Source organism: Manacus vitellinus, unplaced genomic scaffold (genome assembly GCF_001715985.3).
Source record: "Manacus vitellinus isolate BGI_N305 unplaced genomic scaffold, ASM171598v3 scaffold_9_pilon, whole genome shotgun sequence".
Taxonomy (NCBI): Eukaryota; Metazoa; Chordata; class Aves; order Passeriformes; family Pipridae; genus Manacus; species Manacus vitellinus.
The window spans coordinates 3,488,844-3,506,621 of NW_021940917.1; the positions used below are offsets into that span (position 1 = coordinate 3,488,844).

At 40.6% G+C, this 17,778-nt stretch overlaps 1 protein-coding gene across 3 annotated transcripts in view; it reads right to left on the reverse strand.

The window, feature by feature from the left end:
• Positions 1-1,840: 1,840 nt before the first annotated feature.
• Positions 1,841-17,778, reverse strand: part of SEMA6A (semaphorin 6A) — a 117,838-nt gene continuing 101,900 nt past the window's right edge. For all 3 annotated transcript variants that reach the window (XM_018086079.2, XM_008923294.3, XM_008923293.3), the window contains one exon: positions 1,841-5,923. In XM_018086079.2, the coding sequence (XP_017941568.1) occupies positions 4,734-5,923 (1,190 nt within the window). In that variant the 3' untranslated portion in view covers positions 1,841-4,733. The remainder of the gene's footprint in view (positions 5,924-17,778) is intronic.

Consider the following 17,778-nt stretch of genomic DNA (forward strand, 5'->3'; position numbering starts at 1 on the left):
CAGCTTCAGGGAGCTTCTTCAGTGTGGCACTAGCAGTCCCTGTAGGGGACAGATCTCATGATTCAAATAGACAGCATGTAGTTCAGTGGTCTCCTCCCCTGTCAAAAGCCAGCATACTGCAGGCTGAAGGCACTGCCTCTTTTGGGGTGGGGAGCTGTGGGTGCTCAGTTGAAGAACTATTCCTTAGCAGGGTGCTGCTGTGGGTGCCTGCACTCTGCTTGGCTGCCAAGACCCCACCAGGGCAGTGGTTCCTTCAGTTCCTCTCCCGGTCATTCCTGCACAGCAGAAGGTAAGACAAGTCTCTGTCAGAGACTGTTGTTCATGCCATCTCAGAAGTGTACCTTTGGGGAGGTGTTGCGAAGGAATAATTCTTTAAGGGGCTAGGTTCACACTTTCCCTTTGGCAGCAGGTTTTGGACACATAAGCAGAGCAGTTATCCCAAATGGCTTGTGCATCAGGGCACCTTCTTGCCCTCTCTCCTTTAAACGGACCCACGCCCACGCTTTAAATGGACCTTCCTTTTCCAGGCAAGACACGGAGGAGCTATGCAAAAGGAGTCATCCAGCACCACTACTAGAGGCGTTCCTGGGCCTGTCCCCCAGGTAGTAGCTTGCAATTGTTTATAGAGGAATATTTATATTAATGTTAAAATAGAGGTATATTAATTTTGAATAGCTTCTGCAGGTATTGCTCATATGAAGCATTTCAAACACTTATAGACAAAGGATTGGCTGCAGGACTGAAAATGATACAGGTCCCTAAGCACCCAGAGAGCTTTCACTTTCCCATTTACTGCAGCTCTGGGAGTGTGCAGGTCAAATGCAGCAGAGCATGGAGCACTGTGTGACTGTACAGTGTTTTCAGTCCCCAGACCAGCAGGTCCTTTAGCATTACTTGGGGCACACCCCGGTCCTGGAAGACATCCTCCCTGCACCCACACCACATATCTGCATGCTAGTGTGCCCAGCTTGAAGGGAGCCTGAACTGAGAAAAAAAACAGATGAATATGTGGGGAAGGCACTGAAAAATGGTATTAGTAATGCTCTGCATTTGCATGTCACATATGCGGCACATATCAGGAGGGCTCTAGATCCAGAACAGGGTGTACTGGCAGGGCAGAAAAGCCCAAAGATGATCAGAGAAAGGGTAGATTACTGGATTAGATCCCTTGTTTCTAAGGGATCACACTCTCACATTGCCTGTTCCTCTCACAAAACAAACCCACCAAGTCCAGTTACAAGCATAACCAAGCGTTTCTCTGTACTGTTGGTAATGGTTGTGCATAAGTGATCCCCATTTACACAAAATAAATGTGGAGAATGCAGCTATGTTTTAGTGACTCCCAGGACTAGGGTGATTTTATACTCTTTTTTTGTTATCTGTTTTCTACTATTTTCTTGCAGAATTAGTCTCAGGCATCATCCTTTAAATCAGCCCTATCAAGCACAACAGATTTATGCAGCTAAAAGAAAATACAGGCTCCTCCGTTATTAATATGTAAAGTCTGGAGATGAAGTCACATCTGTATGATGATCTATTTTGGTGGACCACGTGTGCTTAAATCCCAGGCTTGATCTTTCAAACTATTAAGTCTGCCATAAATATTTGACAATGAACAAGCTTATAAAAAGAAAATGCAAAATATGAATAGAGGGAGAGCAAATGTGTGATTCAATTTTTAATTATCAGCACCACTACATTCAAGTTCATCTTCTTTAAGAGGCAGAAAGTAACAATTTTCTTTCTCACTATAACCTAAATGATCAGCATTGCATTTGTTTGTATTTTTAAAGGAAAAGGATAAATCATTGTAGAAACAACAGAAGCTGGAAACAAGAAACAAAGTAGAACAGTCTGGTTTTATTACCATATGTAATCAAGAGCTTTTATTTCCCATTTCTCCTCCTTTTTTGTTTTTCTTTCTTGCCTTTTTTTTTTACAACCGACATTAAGTTGTGAATCATATGTTAGGGGGAAGTGGAAATGAAGGGAAACTGGTGACATCACAATACTTTACAACTTTACAACAAATGAGAGTCTGAATTTGTTGCATCTACCAGTGTATAGCAAGGGTGGAAAGCAAAGGCACACATAGGTTCATGAACCCCTCAAAACAGAGGGTGGAAGGGAACTGGGGGTGGGAAAGGATGAACACAGAAGACCCACCGAGTACGAAATGCACATTTCAAGGTCAACTCATTAACTGTGGTGTACACTGCGAAGGCAGATCTCTGCACAAGCTGTTGCCGTGATTATTCATCTCTATGTTTTGGGAGAATGCTTTGAGGGATAATATCAAGGGAACCTGCGTGTTTGGTGCTTCAGGGGTTTGGAGCTTGGTAAAAAGGTTGTGAGTTGGTTCTTTTAAAAAAAATTACCTTGCTACCTACTGTTTTCAAAGGGTTTTCTGTTTGTTTTTATTAAAACAACAACATTGCTTTGGATACAGATCTATCTACTCCAGTCTGCATAGTTCACTACGGGTGAACAAAACTGTTTCATAAAAGAAGCCATGATGAATTGAAAGAACATGCAAGCACCCTTGTTACACACTTTGGGGTAGACTATCCAGACTTTATATATACCATCTATAAACTAACGGACTTAAAATCGATCTTTTCAATCATTCAGAAACAAAACCAAAACCCTGAAAAACAAATGGAAGTATAAAATTTTAAAAAACAAATTGAAACAGAAACAACCACCTTACTCGAACATACTGTTCAGTAGAGATATATATATATATATATATAAAAAGCTTAGAAGCGATCCCCATCATTTTTCTACAGTATGTTGACACAGTTATTGTAACAGATTAAAAACACAACTACGTTTTTGCATAAACTGAAAGACTGGAAAGGAACTTACACACCTGCGCGCGCACACACACACACGCACACACCTGGGCGCGCACACACTCCCACACTAGCTACATGCACAGTCACACAAAAGAAACAAAGGAAAAAAACCCCGCGTTTTTCCCCAAAGAAGTATATGCAGCATCCTTCTGGAGCAGCAGGTAGCTACAGCAGGAGCCTGCCTGCCTGTCCTAGCTCCACGTGCCCTGCAGGCAGCAGGATGTGCGGCTGGGCTTTCGGCAGGGCTTGGCCCCTCTCACCGGTGCTCATCCCTGGCCAGGGGACATACCAGCTCCGTGGACATCATTAGTCATTTCCCTGCTGCCCAGTGAGAATGATCTCCATGCTGTAAAAGGGGAGCGGGAGGCGGGGCAAGGCAGAACCCCCAGCATGGTGCATTGGGAGCATCACCACTTGTGGGTGGTTTTGAGAGAGGACTTGGCACAGCTAGAAAGTCAAACTGCAGTGGAGGGTATGGAGCTAGCCTAGTTTCTTTAGGGATGTGGGGTTATGACAATAACCACCACTTTCTTTCAATGTCTTTACTCCAGTTTTTGAAGGGGCTTGGTGGAGGAGGAAGGATCAATAAATATTTGCATTACTCAAAGGGGAAAAAGAAAAAGGTTTTACATACTACAGCTCACAAATATACACAACTGAGGGTGTAAGGCACAAATTTACATGTGGAAGAAAACAGGCTATTCACAGATATATTCCCACGAAAAACCCGTGTGATAAGACCATAATTTATGCATGGTAACAGCCGGCATATTAGCTAGTTCACACTGTTTGAGGATTTTGTTTGCCGTCTCACATGCAAGGTGAAATGAGATGGCACATCACAAGCTGGTGCCTTCACAGAAAGTATTAGCTACTGACAAAGCCATGTTGATAGCAATGGTGCACAGATGTGCAGCTTTTAAGTTTCTCTTGCAGTTGCTTTAGAAGTTATGAACTTGCAGTATTTGTTGCTGTCTTAGGTCAGAGGCCCAGCCAGCTAATTAGCTGAGAGACTTAAATAGATATCCCCTTTTTTTTTCAGCTAACCAGGCAGTCCAGGCACAAAGTTCAGAATTCCAGCTCCAACTTATCTAACTCAGTAAATTTCTTGGAAAAATAAAAGAGTTCTAATTACTCCAGTTAATGAGATTCACGTTAAATAGGTGTAATTTTCAAGGTACTTCTCTGAAAAGCTGCTCACAGGATGATATGCAGGTCAGTTCTTTAGGAAAAACAAAAGTTGAACAATAAATAAGAGGAGTTACTTGTGTTAACAGTCAAGTGTTATTTATTAAAAGAGTAGAGGAAATCTATGACATAGTTTGCCCAACCCGGCATTTAACTGTTGTGACCGAATGGGTGTTAACACTGATGGGCATCATTTCACAGTACCTGCAAGTAGTAAACTTCTGCCATTGTTAAGTCAGAGTTAGCTTTATCAATTGATTTTTTTTCTTTTTTTTCCTTCTTTTTTTTTTCCCCCCGTTTGTTTGTTTTTTACATTTGTTTTGCTTTTCAGAGCACTCTTTCCCAGTTCAGGAATGCACTGTGCAGTTGGGGCTAGGGGGTGAAATGTCACAGTCATCTTTCACCTGTGTGCTTTTGGCTCAGTGTTTGTGATGGAGGATTAGTCTTTTGAGCAAAGAACTGGCAGGTTGTGGGGGTGAGTCCTGCAATTGAAACCTTCAACCATGGGTCATATGGCTCGGGTTTAAAAAAATATTCCACTTTTCCCAGAGAGCAGAAATCCAACACATTTTTAGCTTGCAACCACCATCTTCTCAGAGGAGCGAGTGATGACAGTTGCAGAACACTGGCTTTCAAGGGCAACTTCTGCTTAATTGCTGTCCTTGCCCCGCTCCCCCCCCACTCTGATTATGTACATGCATCGTTCGGCTTCATGGATGTGGAAAGAGGAGCAAAGGAAGGTTTGGGAGGTACGTCTGGCTTTAGCGAGGGCGTGCGTTTCAAACCTGACCTCGTCAGTGAGTTGTAGGTGGTGAGACTTGGCTGCCGAGATACAGTCACAGCCTGTGCCTGAGCAGCGTGGACTTGTATCGAGTCCACTCGCTGCGGGGCTGGTGGTGGGTTGTCACCCCGGCCGAAGCTCTGATTGCGGGAGAGGTGGGACGAGTTGGAGGAGTTAGTGTTGTTTCTTTTGAGAGTCGATGCCTGGTGACTTCTTGTGAGTGAGTTTGTAGGGTAGCTTCTCTTGTAGTCCATGTTGTAAGCAGAAGAGTGCATCTCCAGCCGCTTGCTCAGGCCACTCTGTGACAGCGAGGCCCCTGGGGGCCCGAGGGAAGCTTCCCGCTGGGGTACTTTTGGTGGCATGCTGTCAAGATTTTCCACCAGGTTAACCCCATGGCTGGGGCTTTTGCTACTGAGGTGGTCCTTGATAGTTTTGTACTCAAGAGTGGCATTCTGGTCCTCTGCAGACATCTGAGCCCCATCACTCATTTTTGGCTGGTCAATGTACTCATGCTGGTAGCCTTGCTGGGCTATGGGCAGGACCACAACACTGGGGATGTGGCTGGGAGAAGCTCTGAGCGGCAGGTCAGTTGGGATCACTGGTGAGGCCATCGGGGGGATATCTTTTGTGCAGGCATTGATGAGGTTCTGGTTTCTCTCCCATTCCCTGCTGCCTCGGCTGGGCTTTCTCTTCTGTTGCAGGGTTGGGGTGGACTCAGGGGTTGGCAGGGCAGCCAAGTCCAGATGGTGCTGGTCAGCTTTGATTAGCATCTTGGCAGTGCTGCCTGGGGTAGCCAGCTTGCCATTGTGCATCAGAGGCGTGAGGATAGCTTCAGGCTTTGGCTCCTTGGACTGAGCATCCCCAAAGAGGCCACTGAGCTTGGTAACACTGCTCATGGAGCCACGTCGGGAGTGGGTCAGCTCCTTTTCCTTCCTCTGCACAACAGCCATGTCTCTGCGGCGATGGTCGCAAATGCAGTACACTATGATTCCCGAAAACACGGCCCCCATGACAAAAGCAAGAATAACAGCAATGGCCAACAGGGTGACTGGCACCAGCTGATCATGACCCTTCAGGTAACTCTCTCGAATCACTCCTGCAATAAACAGCATACAGTGATTAAACAAATTAAGGACAAAGGAGGAGCAGGGAGGTGGGGGAAGCAACTCATCATTAACTACTTCATTTAAAGGCATGCCTCTGGGAGGTTAGCTTTTGTTTTGCAAGGTGATTTTGTTTATCAGGTTGCCCAAATTTGGAGACATACTGTACCTGTCAGCCATATCTTGCATGTGCAGCCTTGACTTTTCAGTACAGCTGGAGACTACAAAGTTCGGGAAGGGAGAGGGCAAGTGCAATTGGTTTGAAATCCTGGCCCTGGGCAACTCACACTAACTTCAGCAGATCAGAGCTATTAGCTCTGCTCCTCTGACATATGGCTCATTCCTCGCCTCCCTCTTTCTGATATCTCCTTGTCTAATACTCTCTTATTTTTACTATGGTAAGCCATTCACGTTGAAAAACCTCTAAAAGGAGGAGGGGAGATAGAATCTCTGCAAATACCAGAGAGGTGCATCCCACATTGTTTAAGGCTTCGTTCTCTGCTCTTCCTTCTGTTATCTTTGTCATATGTTTTTTAAGTCAGTGTCACATGCCTGAGCTTCAGGAGGATGCTTAAGTAACTATGAAGGATAGAGCACAGTGTTGAAATTTATTAAGCCTGCTAGATGACTGTACTGTCCTTGCTATTTTAATTTTAAAAGCTGTCTCCTTTCTAAACACATGAATAGGCTGACCTCTGTGCTGAAGCCTATGCTTTCTCATCTGAGTGCCTCATCTTGCAGTCCTGTGCTGTGGTCAGGTCATTGTCAAATCTTACTTGGCCCTCTGAGCACCTGCTGTCTGAGAAGGCGTCTTTGACAGAGCGCATCTCCTCCATCTGAAGTCCCTAATGCAGCATTAATGAATACTCTGAATTTCTGAGGAAAGTAGTTTGTTTTCTTTTTTTTTTTCTGATATGGTTGGGCATGAAGCCAGCAGCACTAATGAAACACAAGCACAAAGCCTATAGTTTGTTTTTTTTTCATTTCTGGTTTTGTTCTTACTGCTTAACACAGAGTAGCCACAGTCTGACAAGCAACTGAAGGAACATCTCTCCCACCTCTTTCTCCAGAGAGGACCTAAGTGCCAGGGCATTAAAACTCCACATGCTCAGCAAGAGACAACAAGACAGAAAATATACCTCCAAGGCTCTCCTGAGACTTCATGAAGATACAAAACTTTCATGTTGTAAATCAACTTCCTCTAAAATAATGTCTTTTCATGTATTTGGTACAGAAGGTACTTGCAGCCCAGAATTAGAACCAAAATGCTCCTCACAAACTATGTTAAAAGAGCATTGAAAAGCTGCCTCTACCCCACAGGTAGATATAGTATTGTTCTATATATATATATATATATATACTGTTCTGTATATATTCTAACTAGATATAGTATTGTTCCTATTTTTCTGTCCCAAATTAATTGCAGCATTTAGGTGGACAAGGGATATTTGCTTACAAGAGAGGAACTTTATATTTAAAAGCAAAGCTTTTGAAATCATAAGCACCTGCATGAGACATCACAGCTGGTTGCCACAGACATTATTGTGCTATGACAATATAGAGGATTATGATTTTGCAAGGTGAATAATTATCAAGAGTGGATGATCACTTAAGAAAATAAGATCCAGCATCCATATAAATATCTTAATAGTAAAAATGTAAGGGCAGGAAAGTAAATCTCAGAAAACAATATATAATTAGAAACAATCTTCAAATTAAGCGTTTCTAAGAGAACCCTCTTTTAAAGCCCAGCAGCTTCTTAAGAGGCAGATTTTTCTATTCTTTGTCATCAGTGCTTAACAAGCAGCAGCAAAACCTAGCTCTGTAATTTAAATCCATGTACAAAATTGCTGTATGTAGAAGCCCAGACTAGTGGTTACAGCACAGTCAGCAAAAACAATATTTCACTGCAAATGTGTTGGTCTCCTGTGGACTTTCACCTGCTGATATTTACGTGCTAGACCCTGCAGCATTTTGAGACCAAATTTATTTACACTGGTAAAACTGCAGTCATTAACTGGAGAATCAGTTACAGATACAGATACTTAAAAAGCCTAATTTCATGGACACCTTTCATGCACAAACTTCTCAGATATGCCCCTTTGGGCACTTAAGTCCAATGTTTTTTGCACGAAAAAGACTCAAAATCCCCACTCAGTGTGTTGGAAATGATATAATTGTCTAATTTTTAATAGCTTTAATTAACCTTTTGATTACTTGTATTAATTAATCATAGATGCTGTGTTAGGTCTTAAATCACTTCAAGCCAGCATTTAGCAAGAAGTTGTCATAAGCTACTTTTGTGGGAACATAGCTTGGGAAAAGTACTGAAACTGTAAGTTTTGTTAAAGGTTAACCTTGATACGCTTCAGTGAACAAAGCTAAGGAGAGAGAAAGATGTATTGTTGAAGCTGGACATCTGGAACCCAAGATTTATGAACTGCAAGGACTTTTTGCAGAAATCAGCAGATAAAGAAAGCGGCTAACAAAGACTCAATATATGTGATGGAAAGTCCTTTCCTAGACAAAGATACTAAAAGGACTAAAGATGTGACCTAATTATTATAAAAAGCAAAAAATTAATAACTAATAGGAAGTAAATACTAACTAATGAAAGAGAACTGTGTAATTAAGAACCAAGGAAAATTAATTTAACTGTTTGCTAAAAATGTAAAAATGGGTAGATAAATTATGTATTGGGGTCTATGTGGGATTAACTGAACTCTGTTAGTCTTACACACACACCTCTGGTCGGAATTAAGGTAATGCCTTGCTTTCTAATGCTAAAATGATGGTGTTAGAGAGTTTTATTTATCCCAGCAATTTCAGAGTATTTGGCAACAAGTGCCCACCTAATGGTGCAAGCACCTACAGTCAAAGCCAGCATGGGTTCATGGAGGGAAAAGTCATATCTTAGTAACTTAATATTCTTCACTGAAAGGGTGGTCAGTCATTGGAACAAGCTGCCCAGAGAAGTGGTGGAATTATCATCCCTGGAATTGTTTGAGAAGTGTGTGTCACTGCTGTCACATGCCACTTGAGGACATGGTTTAACAGAGACCATGGTGGTGCTAGATTAATGGCAGCACTCAGTGATCTCAGAGGTTTTTCCAACCTAAACGATTCTATGATGCTGTTATTCTAATATCCTGTTATTAAAGACTTTACAGTATAGACTGTGAACAAGAGGCTGAAGTGCAGCCCTGTGGGAAGGGAAATGGCAGTTTTGATTGATGGTAAACTCAATATGAATCAACAACATGTCCTGGTAGATAAAAGGGCCAACTGTATAAAAATATTGGAATGTGTCCAAAGGAGTGAAAAGACTACAGGGCATCACTTATGAGGAGTGGATGAAGATATTTGATTTGTTCAGCTTAGAGGAGACCTCAGAATCACAGAATATTCTGAGTTGAAAGGGACCCACAAAGATCATTGAGTCCAGCTCTTAAGTGAATGGCCCATACAGGAATCAAACCCATGACCAGCAGTACCATGTTTTAATCAACTGAGCTAGTCTCAGGGTCAACCACATGGCTGTGTACAACTTCCTCATGGTGGAGAGGGGAGAGGAAAAGTGCTGTTCTCTCTCTCAGGTATCTGGTGATAGGATGCAATTAAATAGCTTAAAACTCATGTTCGTGCCTGACACTTCCTACTGGCTAAGACAAACTTCAAGTTCTACACTCTCAGCCTTCTGCTTTAGGCTAAGTCCTACTCTGCAAGTGATAGCTTTAAACAGAAACATGCATCACTGCATACAAAAGCAACATGAAATCTTCAGTTTTAGGTTACCAACAGATATCAAATCATTAGCACTCACGTTACAAAATTACCACACAGTCCAGACTGAATAACCATTTGTGTTCGTGGGAGGGGTAGCTGGAATGAGACTGTGCATGCTGCAGGTGTTTTATCTGCATAAATTTATGATGGTCTTAAAACAGCCTGATTCCAGCTAGTTCCACTGGAACTCAAACCTTCCTGATGTTTATTATGTTTTCTATACTACAGGATATTTAACATTAGTGGTTTTGCTCTAGGCAGGCAGATCTTCTCTGGACACAGTGCCAGGTTAATGATATAATTTATTTTTTATCAGGGATCACATCCATGTATCTTTAGTTACGCAAGCAATCCCACTAACTTCAAAGTAAATAAAATAAAATGGGTGAGATTTGACCCTGCATTAGGGTTTATGGAATAGATAAAACTAAGTAATGAAAAAGTAGGAAAAATGTTCAGCATTCTATTGTCATGACCACAGGGCGGGTGGGGGGTGAGGGGTTGGAATTTAATACAAAATGGGCTGATAATTGTGGTAATTGTCTATCAGTATCTCAAGCCCCTAACATCAGTAGTAACTGCCTTCACAGACTGGGATGAATAAGCAGGTGTGTGATCCCAAACAAACCAGTTTGAAGCAAACAGATAGGACAGTGTTCATGCTGCTTTACAAACTGCACTGCATGTGCTTTTACCTATCCCACAGTTCTTAAAGAACAACACAGACCCCACGGCTCATTCATTTGCACTCATTATTCAAGGAATTAAAATTAATGGAGAAAGTACTCAGAAAAATGTAGGGCTTACATTTTTGAAAGTTAAGTAAAGTATTCAGACTCTCACTTTTGAGGAAATACCTGCTATTAAAAAAATCTTACAGCTATATGGTATCTGACATACTTCTAAGCCATCATGTACTGCAAAACACACTGGGCTGGCTGCATAAAATATAATGGAATGGGACTGTAAAATATGTTTGATATAATTATCACCACATTATTTTTATCTTATTTAATAATAAAACTATTATTCTAAATTAAATACTTTTAAAGTGTTATGTGTAGCACTTTCCTGTTTGCAAAGTATCATTTTTAAAAGTGAAAATACATTGCTTACTTCATACTCCTGTTTTCTGTAGTGAGACATCACTAGGGATAACAACAAGCTATTCTTTGGAAAGGGACAGTGTTGACACAGTTACCTGTATTAACATTATACTCGGGAGATGTGTGGTGGTAAAGATGATAACAGTAAAACTGAAAATGTTACAAAGATGCAGATGACATTAAATATTTGCACCTTCAAGGATCAGACCTTACATGTCACTAATGCCACAAACATGCTGGCATTTACTGACCTCCCTGAAGTCTTCCATTTAAATCAAGCTCTCTTCCTTACAAGTCACAGCTGGGCTTACAAGTTCAGGGTCTTCCTACAAGTGATGCATTATTATTTCTAGCTACTAAAATAGCCAGTCTAGTCACCCGATATTCTCCCCTTTTCATGGTCATTCTGATTCTCACAGACAACCTGATCCTTCCTCCTCCACTAACTTTCTGTAATTTCATCCTGTGTCTTTTTGTCTGCATCTCCTAACCTCACCACTCATTTTCTTTATACCTGGTACTGTAACAGTCTGGAACGTGCAAAATCACCTCTTCTTACTCATCTAATGAGAGAGAAGACCTGATATGGTATTGCATTGTTCTGCTATACATAATTCATTCCTTCTTCTGCAGAGCTGGTAGGTAAGGTAAACTGTTTTGGCTGGCTGGTTGGTAAGAGGACATTAAGAAAAATATTTCCAAACCTTAAGGGTGATTAAATTCTAAAATGAGCTAGTGCTTGGATGAATCACATGAAGAGCATTGATCTAGCTTGTTCACTAAAGGTAGCTGGGGGAAAAGCAAGGAGACATTACATTTTATGTCAGTAATACATATACTTTTTCTAAAGTTCTGGAAAAGAAGCAGACTTGTGGCATGTCTCTGGGTAAAAATAAGACAGAAAAGACCAGAGGTTATACAATGATATAGATCTCCTGTATACTAGATTATCATAAGCTGGAAGGTGAGGCTGCTTCTTAACAGAAAGTAAGGCTTTTCTTAACAAAAGTATTAAGGGCTAGGACAGTATATGTGCTAAAAAAACCAAAAAATTAAAAAGCAAGATGTGCACAGGGCTGAAAACATTACTGTATGAAAATGCTGATGAAACTATTCTGGGCATGCTCTTCTCCAACTAATTTTAATAGGAAAGAAATTCCAAGGGCAGAAATGTAATTAGGATGAAATAATCACAAAGGAATAGAGTTCATCATTCTAAAGAATATATGGCATGAGCAGAGCTGAAAAAGAATAATGAATATCAACACAAAAATCTTCAATAAAGGAGGATAGATAAGGCAAGACATGGAGACTTAATTATTTACTCCTTTTCCTGCTTCACTTTTCAACAAAATTCCCCACTCTGATCTGTGATCAGAAATATAACAAAGTCAGGGAATAAGTGTTGACCATGATAGAGAGAAAAAAGTAAACATATTTAGATAATGTTGACATTTTCAAATTGTCTAATGGAATCTGTCCCCAGCAGCTTAAGGAGCTGGCCAAAGCAATTTCTAGACATTGTACAGTATCTTGGACAACACTGGAGGTAATCTAAGTAAGAAGAGCTCTGGAAAAGGACAAGCATACTATCTGCCTTTGAGAAGAGCCAAAGGGAAGACCTAACAAAACACAGACCTGCTAGTACAATTTTAGAATGGGGATGACAATAGAACAAGTGATAAACCAATCAATTTTATGAGCATTCAAAGGATGATAAAGTAATTAAAAAAAAAACAACCCAGAGCAAATTTTTCAGTAATAAATTACATTAAACCAGACAAACTTTCTTTCATGAAAACAAAAAAGGTTTACTTTTTCTTTGACTTCTCTAAAGTCTTTGACTTATCTTCTCAGAAGTATATGAAAGTGAGTTAAACCTGCTGAAAAGTTGCAGCTGAAAAGTACTGATCAAAGTTCTACCTGGAAAGAGATCTGAAGTAAGGTGCATGTCTCAAGAGAACAGCAATTAACAGGCATCTGCAGAAAGGAAGACCTCAACTCCAGAGGCCTAGCAAAAGAGCTGTGTCCTTTTATACTGTACAGTTTAAAAAGAAACATGTCATGATGAAGCCTAAATTTCCTTGTCTCACCTGTGATCCTTGTGTGACAAGAATGGCAGAACATCAAGAAAAACCCCACAGTAACTTCTTTTAAGTCTAGCTTCTTCCCAGTTTGAATAGCTTAATGTGAGGCTGTTTTAGTGATACAATAGCTTGGATGTTGCCTTCTTCCACAACCAAGCTGAAGTTGGTGAGGAAAACTCTCAGGACAGACAGCAATACCTGGTCCGATCACTACAAGATCCCCTGTATGAACACCTTTCAGTTTGAGCACTACAGTTAGCTGTAGTGTGGAGACAAAGACACCTTTGTCCCCGAAATGATTTATGGCTGCAAGAGGTGTACCCTGGACAATGGGAAGACCACATCCCATGTGCACCAGGATCACTCTGTGATCAGCTCGGCAGGAAGCTGTCATTGCTCAACTTTTCAAAGTTGCCTGCAAGAGTTCGTAAAGTAATAACCCAAAATGGTGGCACACAAAGCTGAAACATGGAAGTGGGAAATGAAGAATGATGTTTTGGAAGGGAAGTGAGGGAATAACTATCAGGAAATCAGGTAATATTTATCTCTAGAGCACACATTAACTGCAATTAGGAAGGGAGTGTCATTGCTGCCTTAAACTTCACCTCTGTAGCTAAATGGGAATGTGCCTACTTCCATCTACAACACCTACAAAATCACTCGGGACTTTCTACAGAACAAGTCATTGTTCCAGAAAGACACAATGATTTCTTCACTGTTATTATTTAAGGGGAAAACTTTGCAGATAATTTCACTCTTCAGTGCAAGCTTCTCTGTCTGTTGTCCATCTTCTTCTCCTTAGGCTTGCAAGAAACACTGGTAAAAACCCATTATGAATTAAGACTTTTATGGGCTTCAGAATATATTTTTTAAATACCACTGAAAAGGTTTTCAACATGTGTCTCCAGGTGCTAAAACTATGTTTACAGGTAGTCTCATGCTGCTAAAAGACTATTTCAGACTGGAAAATCCCTACAGGTGCAAACAAGCTTTCTACCTCTTTTTAAACTAGTAATAAAAAGGCTGACAAATTTAGATTGGACAGCCAGGTTTAAAGTGACAGAAAATTCAGGAATGATCAGAGTCTACCATGGATTTCTGAGATCTTATCTCATGTTTTCCTGAAGGAATAATTTCAAGATCTGACATAAACAAAACACATTATAATCCCAATGATTTGGTGTTTGACACTTTAATGGAATTGCTTTCTTGAAAACAATAAGTAAGCTTTTTTCCTTCATCTTTGTTCCAGCTCCAAGAACTCATTCTGCTGATTCAGGGCAATACAACCCAGTACCCATTTTTCTGGACTCTCAGTGTCACTAGCTAGAAAAAAAATCAACTCAAACATTTGTAGTTAAACTTGCTGGCAAATGCTTTTTCCCCCTCCTCTCGCACTAAAGCTGTATTGTTGACTTGTAAAGGTCTGCAACTCTAAGTTCTGCATGACTGTGCTGAGAACAGTAATCCATCTCCCCTCAGATTCCACCCTAGGGCTCTCAAAGCCAGTTGCCTGAGCTAGTAGTCTGAGATACCCAACAAAGAAAAAGTGGATGCCTACACTTGGAGAGAATAATGAAGGTGGTAAAGAAAAAACCTTCAGTTACAAGAGACCAGAGGATCATTGGAGGCATAAGGAGAAATCATAGTTCAGAACTGTGAAAACAAAATCAATATATAATGTGACTGAAATAACAGATAACAAAGCCTTGAAAAGTATCTAAGCAATCAGATCGGCCTTTGTTAGGGTTTTCTCTCCCTTTATTCGACCTATTTCAGAAACAATCCCTCGAGGATAGGTTCATCAATTGATCTCTAATAGCGGTTTTATTTCTCCTTTTGACTGGTTCAAATTACATCACTTCACTTTTCATGACAGACTGCCAACATGACTCTCCATAGAAAAAAAGATGGTTGTAACTTACAAAAGGAGGAGAGATGAACATGTCCATATGAGATAACTTGTGACTCTCTGAAGTAATATTTTCAGAATGGATTTAAGTTATCTGTTTTTAGTTTGATAATGAGCCTGAAACATAATTTTTCTGCATGTCATAGTGGCCACACAAAACCCACACCATAGCCTTGTGAACTCACACTTATGAAATTTGAGAGATTAGAAACAATGGATTATAATAGATGGAAATGACAAGATCTAAACCAGAAAGTTCATGCTCAGACAACTCTCACACCCACTGAAGCGAAGGGGAGGTAGACCTGAAAAGACTGGAACAGCAAGCTCTTAAAGCTTTTTTAATGGTGTTACTTCTGAGTAGTATCTCTGTTATTAAGTTTGCAGGTGTGGGAGAAGGGTTGTTTGACACAACCTCCTGCATATGTAATATAATAATGAAAGTCATTACAGTCCTGAAGCCAGCTCAATTTTTGTTTGTCTCAGAGGCTAAGCTCAGGGCCAGCTCCTGCACTAGAAAGCATTTGACAACCTTTGTCCCACTGGCAGGTGGTATGCAGTGACTGATCACTTTGAACTCTCCTGATTTCAGTACTTTCCTTCACCTCTCACCCTTTCCCAGTGAGAGATGATAATTTTAGATGCCTGTGTGATGGCAAAAAGCAGACATAGCATGTCCTTTACAAAAAAGTAAAACACGGGCATTCACAGTAGTTAAAAACAAGAAGCATAAAATTCAAATGTCAAGGAAAATTAATTCTTTTGTAGTTTGTCTCGGCAGAGACAAACTTCATTCTGCTTTGCTTCTTAAAACACAAATTTCCTTTAAAGTCTGCAGCATTTCCTCTAGTGACGTAAGAAAAGCTCAGTATACATTCTGGGACCTTTCTACTATGCCTGGGATGAGCTTAAACATATCCAGCTGCTCTTTATTAGCTTACTTCGGGGGATCTTTCACAGCTGGGTTAAAACAGATTTACATATGTTTGGCTGAATATGCATGATTTCAGGGCTCTAGAGAAGTTGTTGTAGCTTGCAAAGTGAATTTCTCATCTTCACAGTTCCCATTTCACTGCATGGAGCTCCTCTGATGGTGCAGAACAAATGCTGGGTGTTTTTTTTTTTCTTTTTTTTTTTTTTCTTTTTCTATTCCTGACGTGAGCATTTTGTATTCTGGACAGCCCAGTGCCTTTCTGGAAGATGTTTTTATGAACAGTGTCAAGGAAAGAGAAGCTGTCACTGAGAAATTCTGTAGCTTTTCCTCTCCTTTTATACAGCCTGTTTTGAACTATGGCCTTTCTGCACAACAGGGAAAAGTGAAGTTTGCAGAATGTCAACATTAGCAGCTCTGCTTAGCAGGCTGAAGCTCAAAGCAGCTTTAAGGAAGAATTCGGGTTAAATTTCAAATACTGCATATGACCTAAAAGTGAAAATTGTTTCCTCATCAGCTCTGATCTTCTTTAAAGGCACAAAAATATAAATGCTAATTTTGAGCTACTCGTGGAACTGAACACATCACAGCTGAACTAACAAAGGAGTTATCTATTATACATTCAAGACATTTAAATAAGACATTACTCTATATTTCCTATTCCCTGAGGTCCCTGGAAATTATTATTAAACTGTTGAACAACTATGTGACCAAGCCAACAATGTTTATTCATGCACATAGACTGTATTTCTTAGGAACAGTCCTGCTGCCCACAGCTGGGTTGCTGATGCATGTTAGAATATGGCTGGACCAGGTCTGCTTTTATACAGAGAAAGGATGAAACCTCTTCTGTCATTAAAATGCTACCACTGTATATTGCAAACATTGTGGATTAACTCTTCATTTCTCCTACACTCGTGAACACAGGAGGTGTAGTTAAAAGACCTAGACTCAAGAATTAAAACATGCCCCCCATCACTCATCAGTAAAAGACAAGAATTCTTCCAGAAATATTTGCAGGGCTGGTGATGTAGGTAAAAAATAGCTTATACATATCTGATATTAGGTTTATATTGCAATCCCATAGCCTCATCTGCCTATGGATACATTAAGTGACTGAGGAATTGCGATGAGTTTGAAACACTGGCTGTAACAGTCAGCAAGACTCATTTTACTGCTAGTTCTTCATCGACATCTCACTATTCTTCAAATATAAATATCAGCACACTTCTTTCTCTGTTACATAAATTTGAAACCACAGTATGTCCACTAAAGCAAGCATAGTCACTCCAGCCACATCCTGAGGTAAAAGACAGTATTTCCCTGATGGACTTCTTGCCCTGGTGCTGCTATGATATCTCTCTTACTTAATTTTCTGTCTTCAGTAGTGATTTGCATTTTTCTGTATGTCAGACTTATAGTTCTTTGCTTTTTTTTAACCTAATTTTTTTACCACCTCCCCACCTTGCAGGCAATGCATGTACATTTATACTTTGATGCCAGAACTTCATGGATGTTTCCTTTGTGCATTTTTTTAACATGCTCAGTAACTACTAGGGCCGGTCTGCTTCCCTGGATGAGGTGAACCTGTAGCTTAATCTGAGAGGACATACTTTGGCAAGTAGGTATCTGTCCCAGCTCCAATAAAGCTGCCCTGGGGCCAGCAGTAATCTAACCACACTTCTGTGGGCAAGCCAGTGTCCTCTCCAATCCCATCCAGACACCCTCTTGACTGTCCAGCATACCTCTGGGTTTGCTTTACCAAATATCTCACAAACAGCAGTGTTGCTGCAAACATCAACTCCCCCAGCCTTCCAATCAGTTCTGGTTCTGGACAAATTTCACTTTTCTGGATTTACTGTAGTTGTTTGTTTCTGCTCATGCTCTTTAACACAGCATTTTCCAATGCTGCAGGAAAAACAGGAAGTTTGCACAGCTAGTTAATGAACACCAATGTAGGTGCAATAACAAGGAACGTGACTGGCTTTTTCACATTTGTAGACTAGCTCTCAAGATACGTTTACTG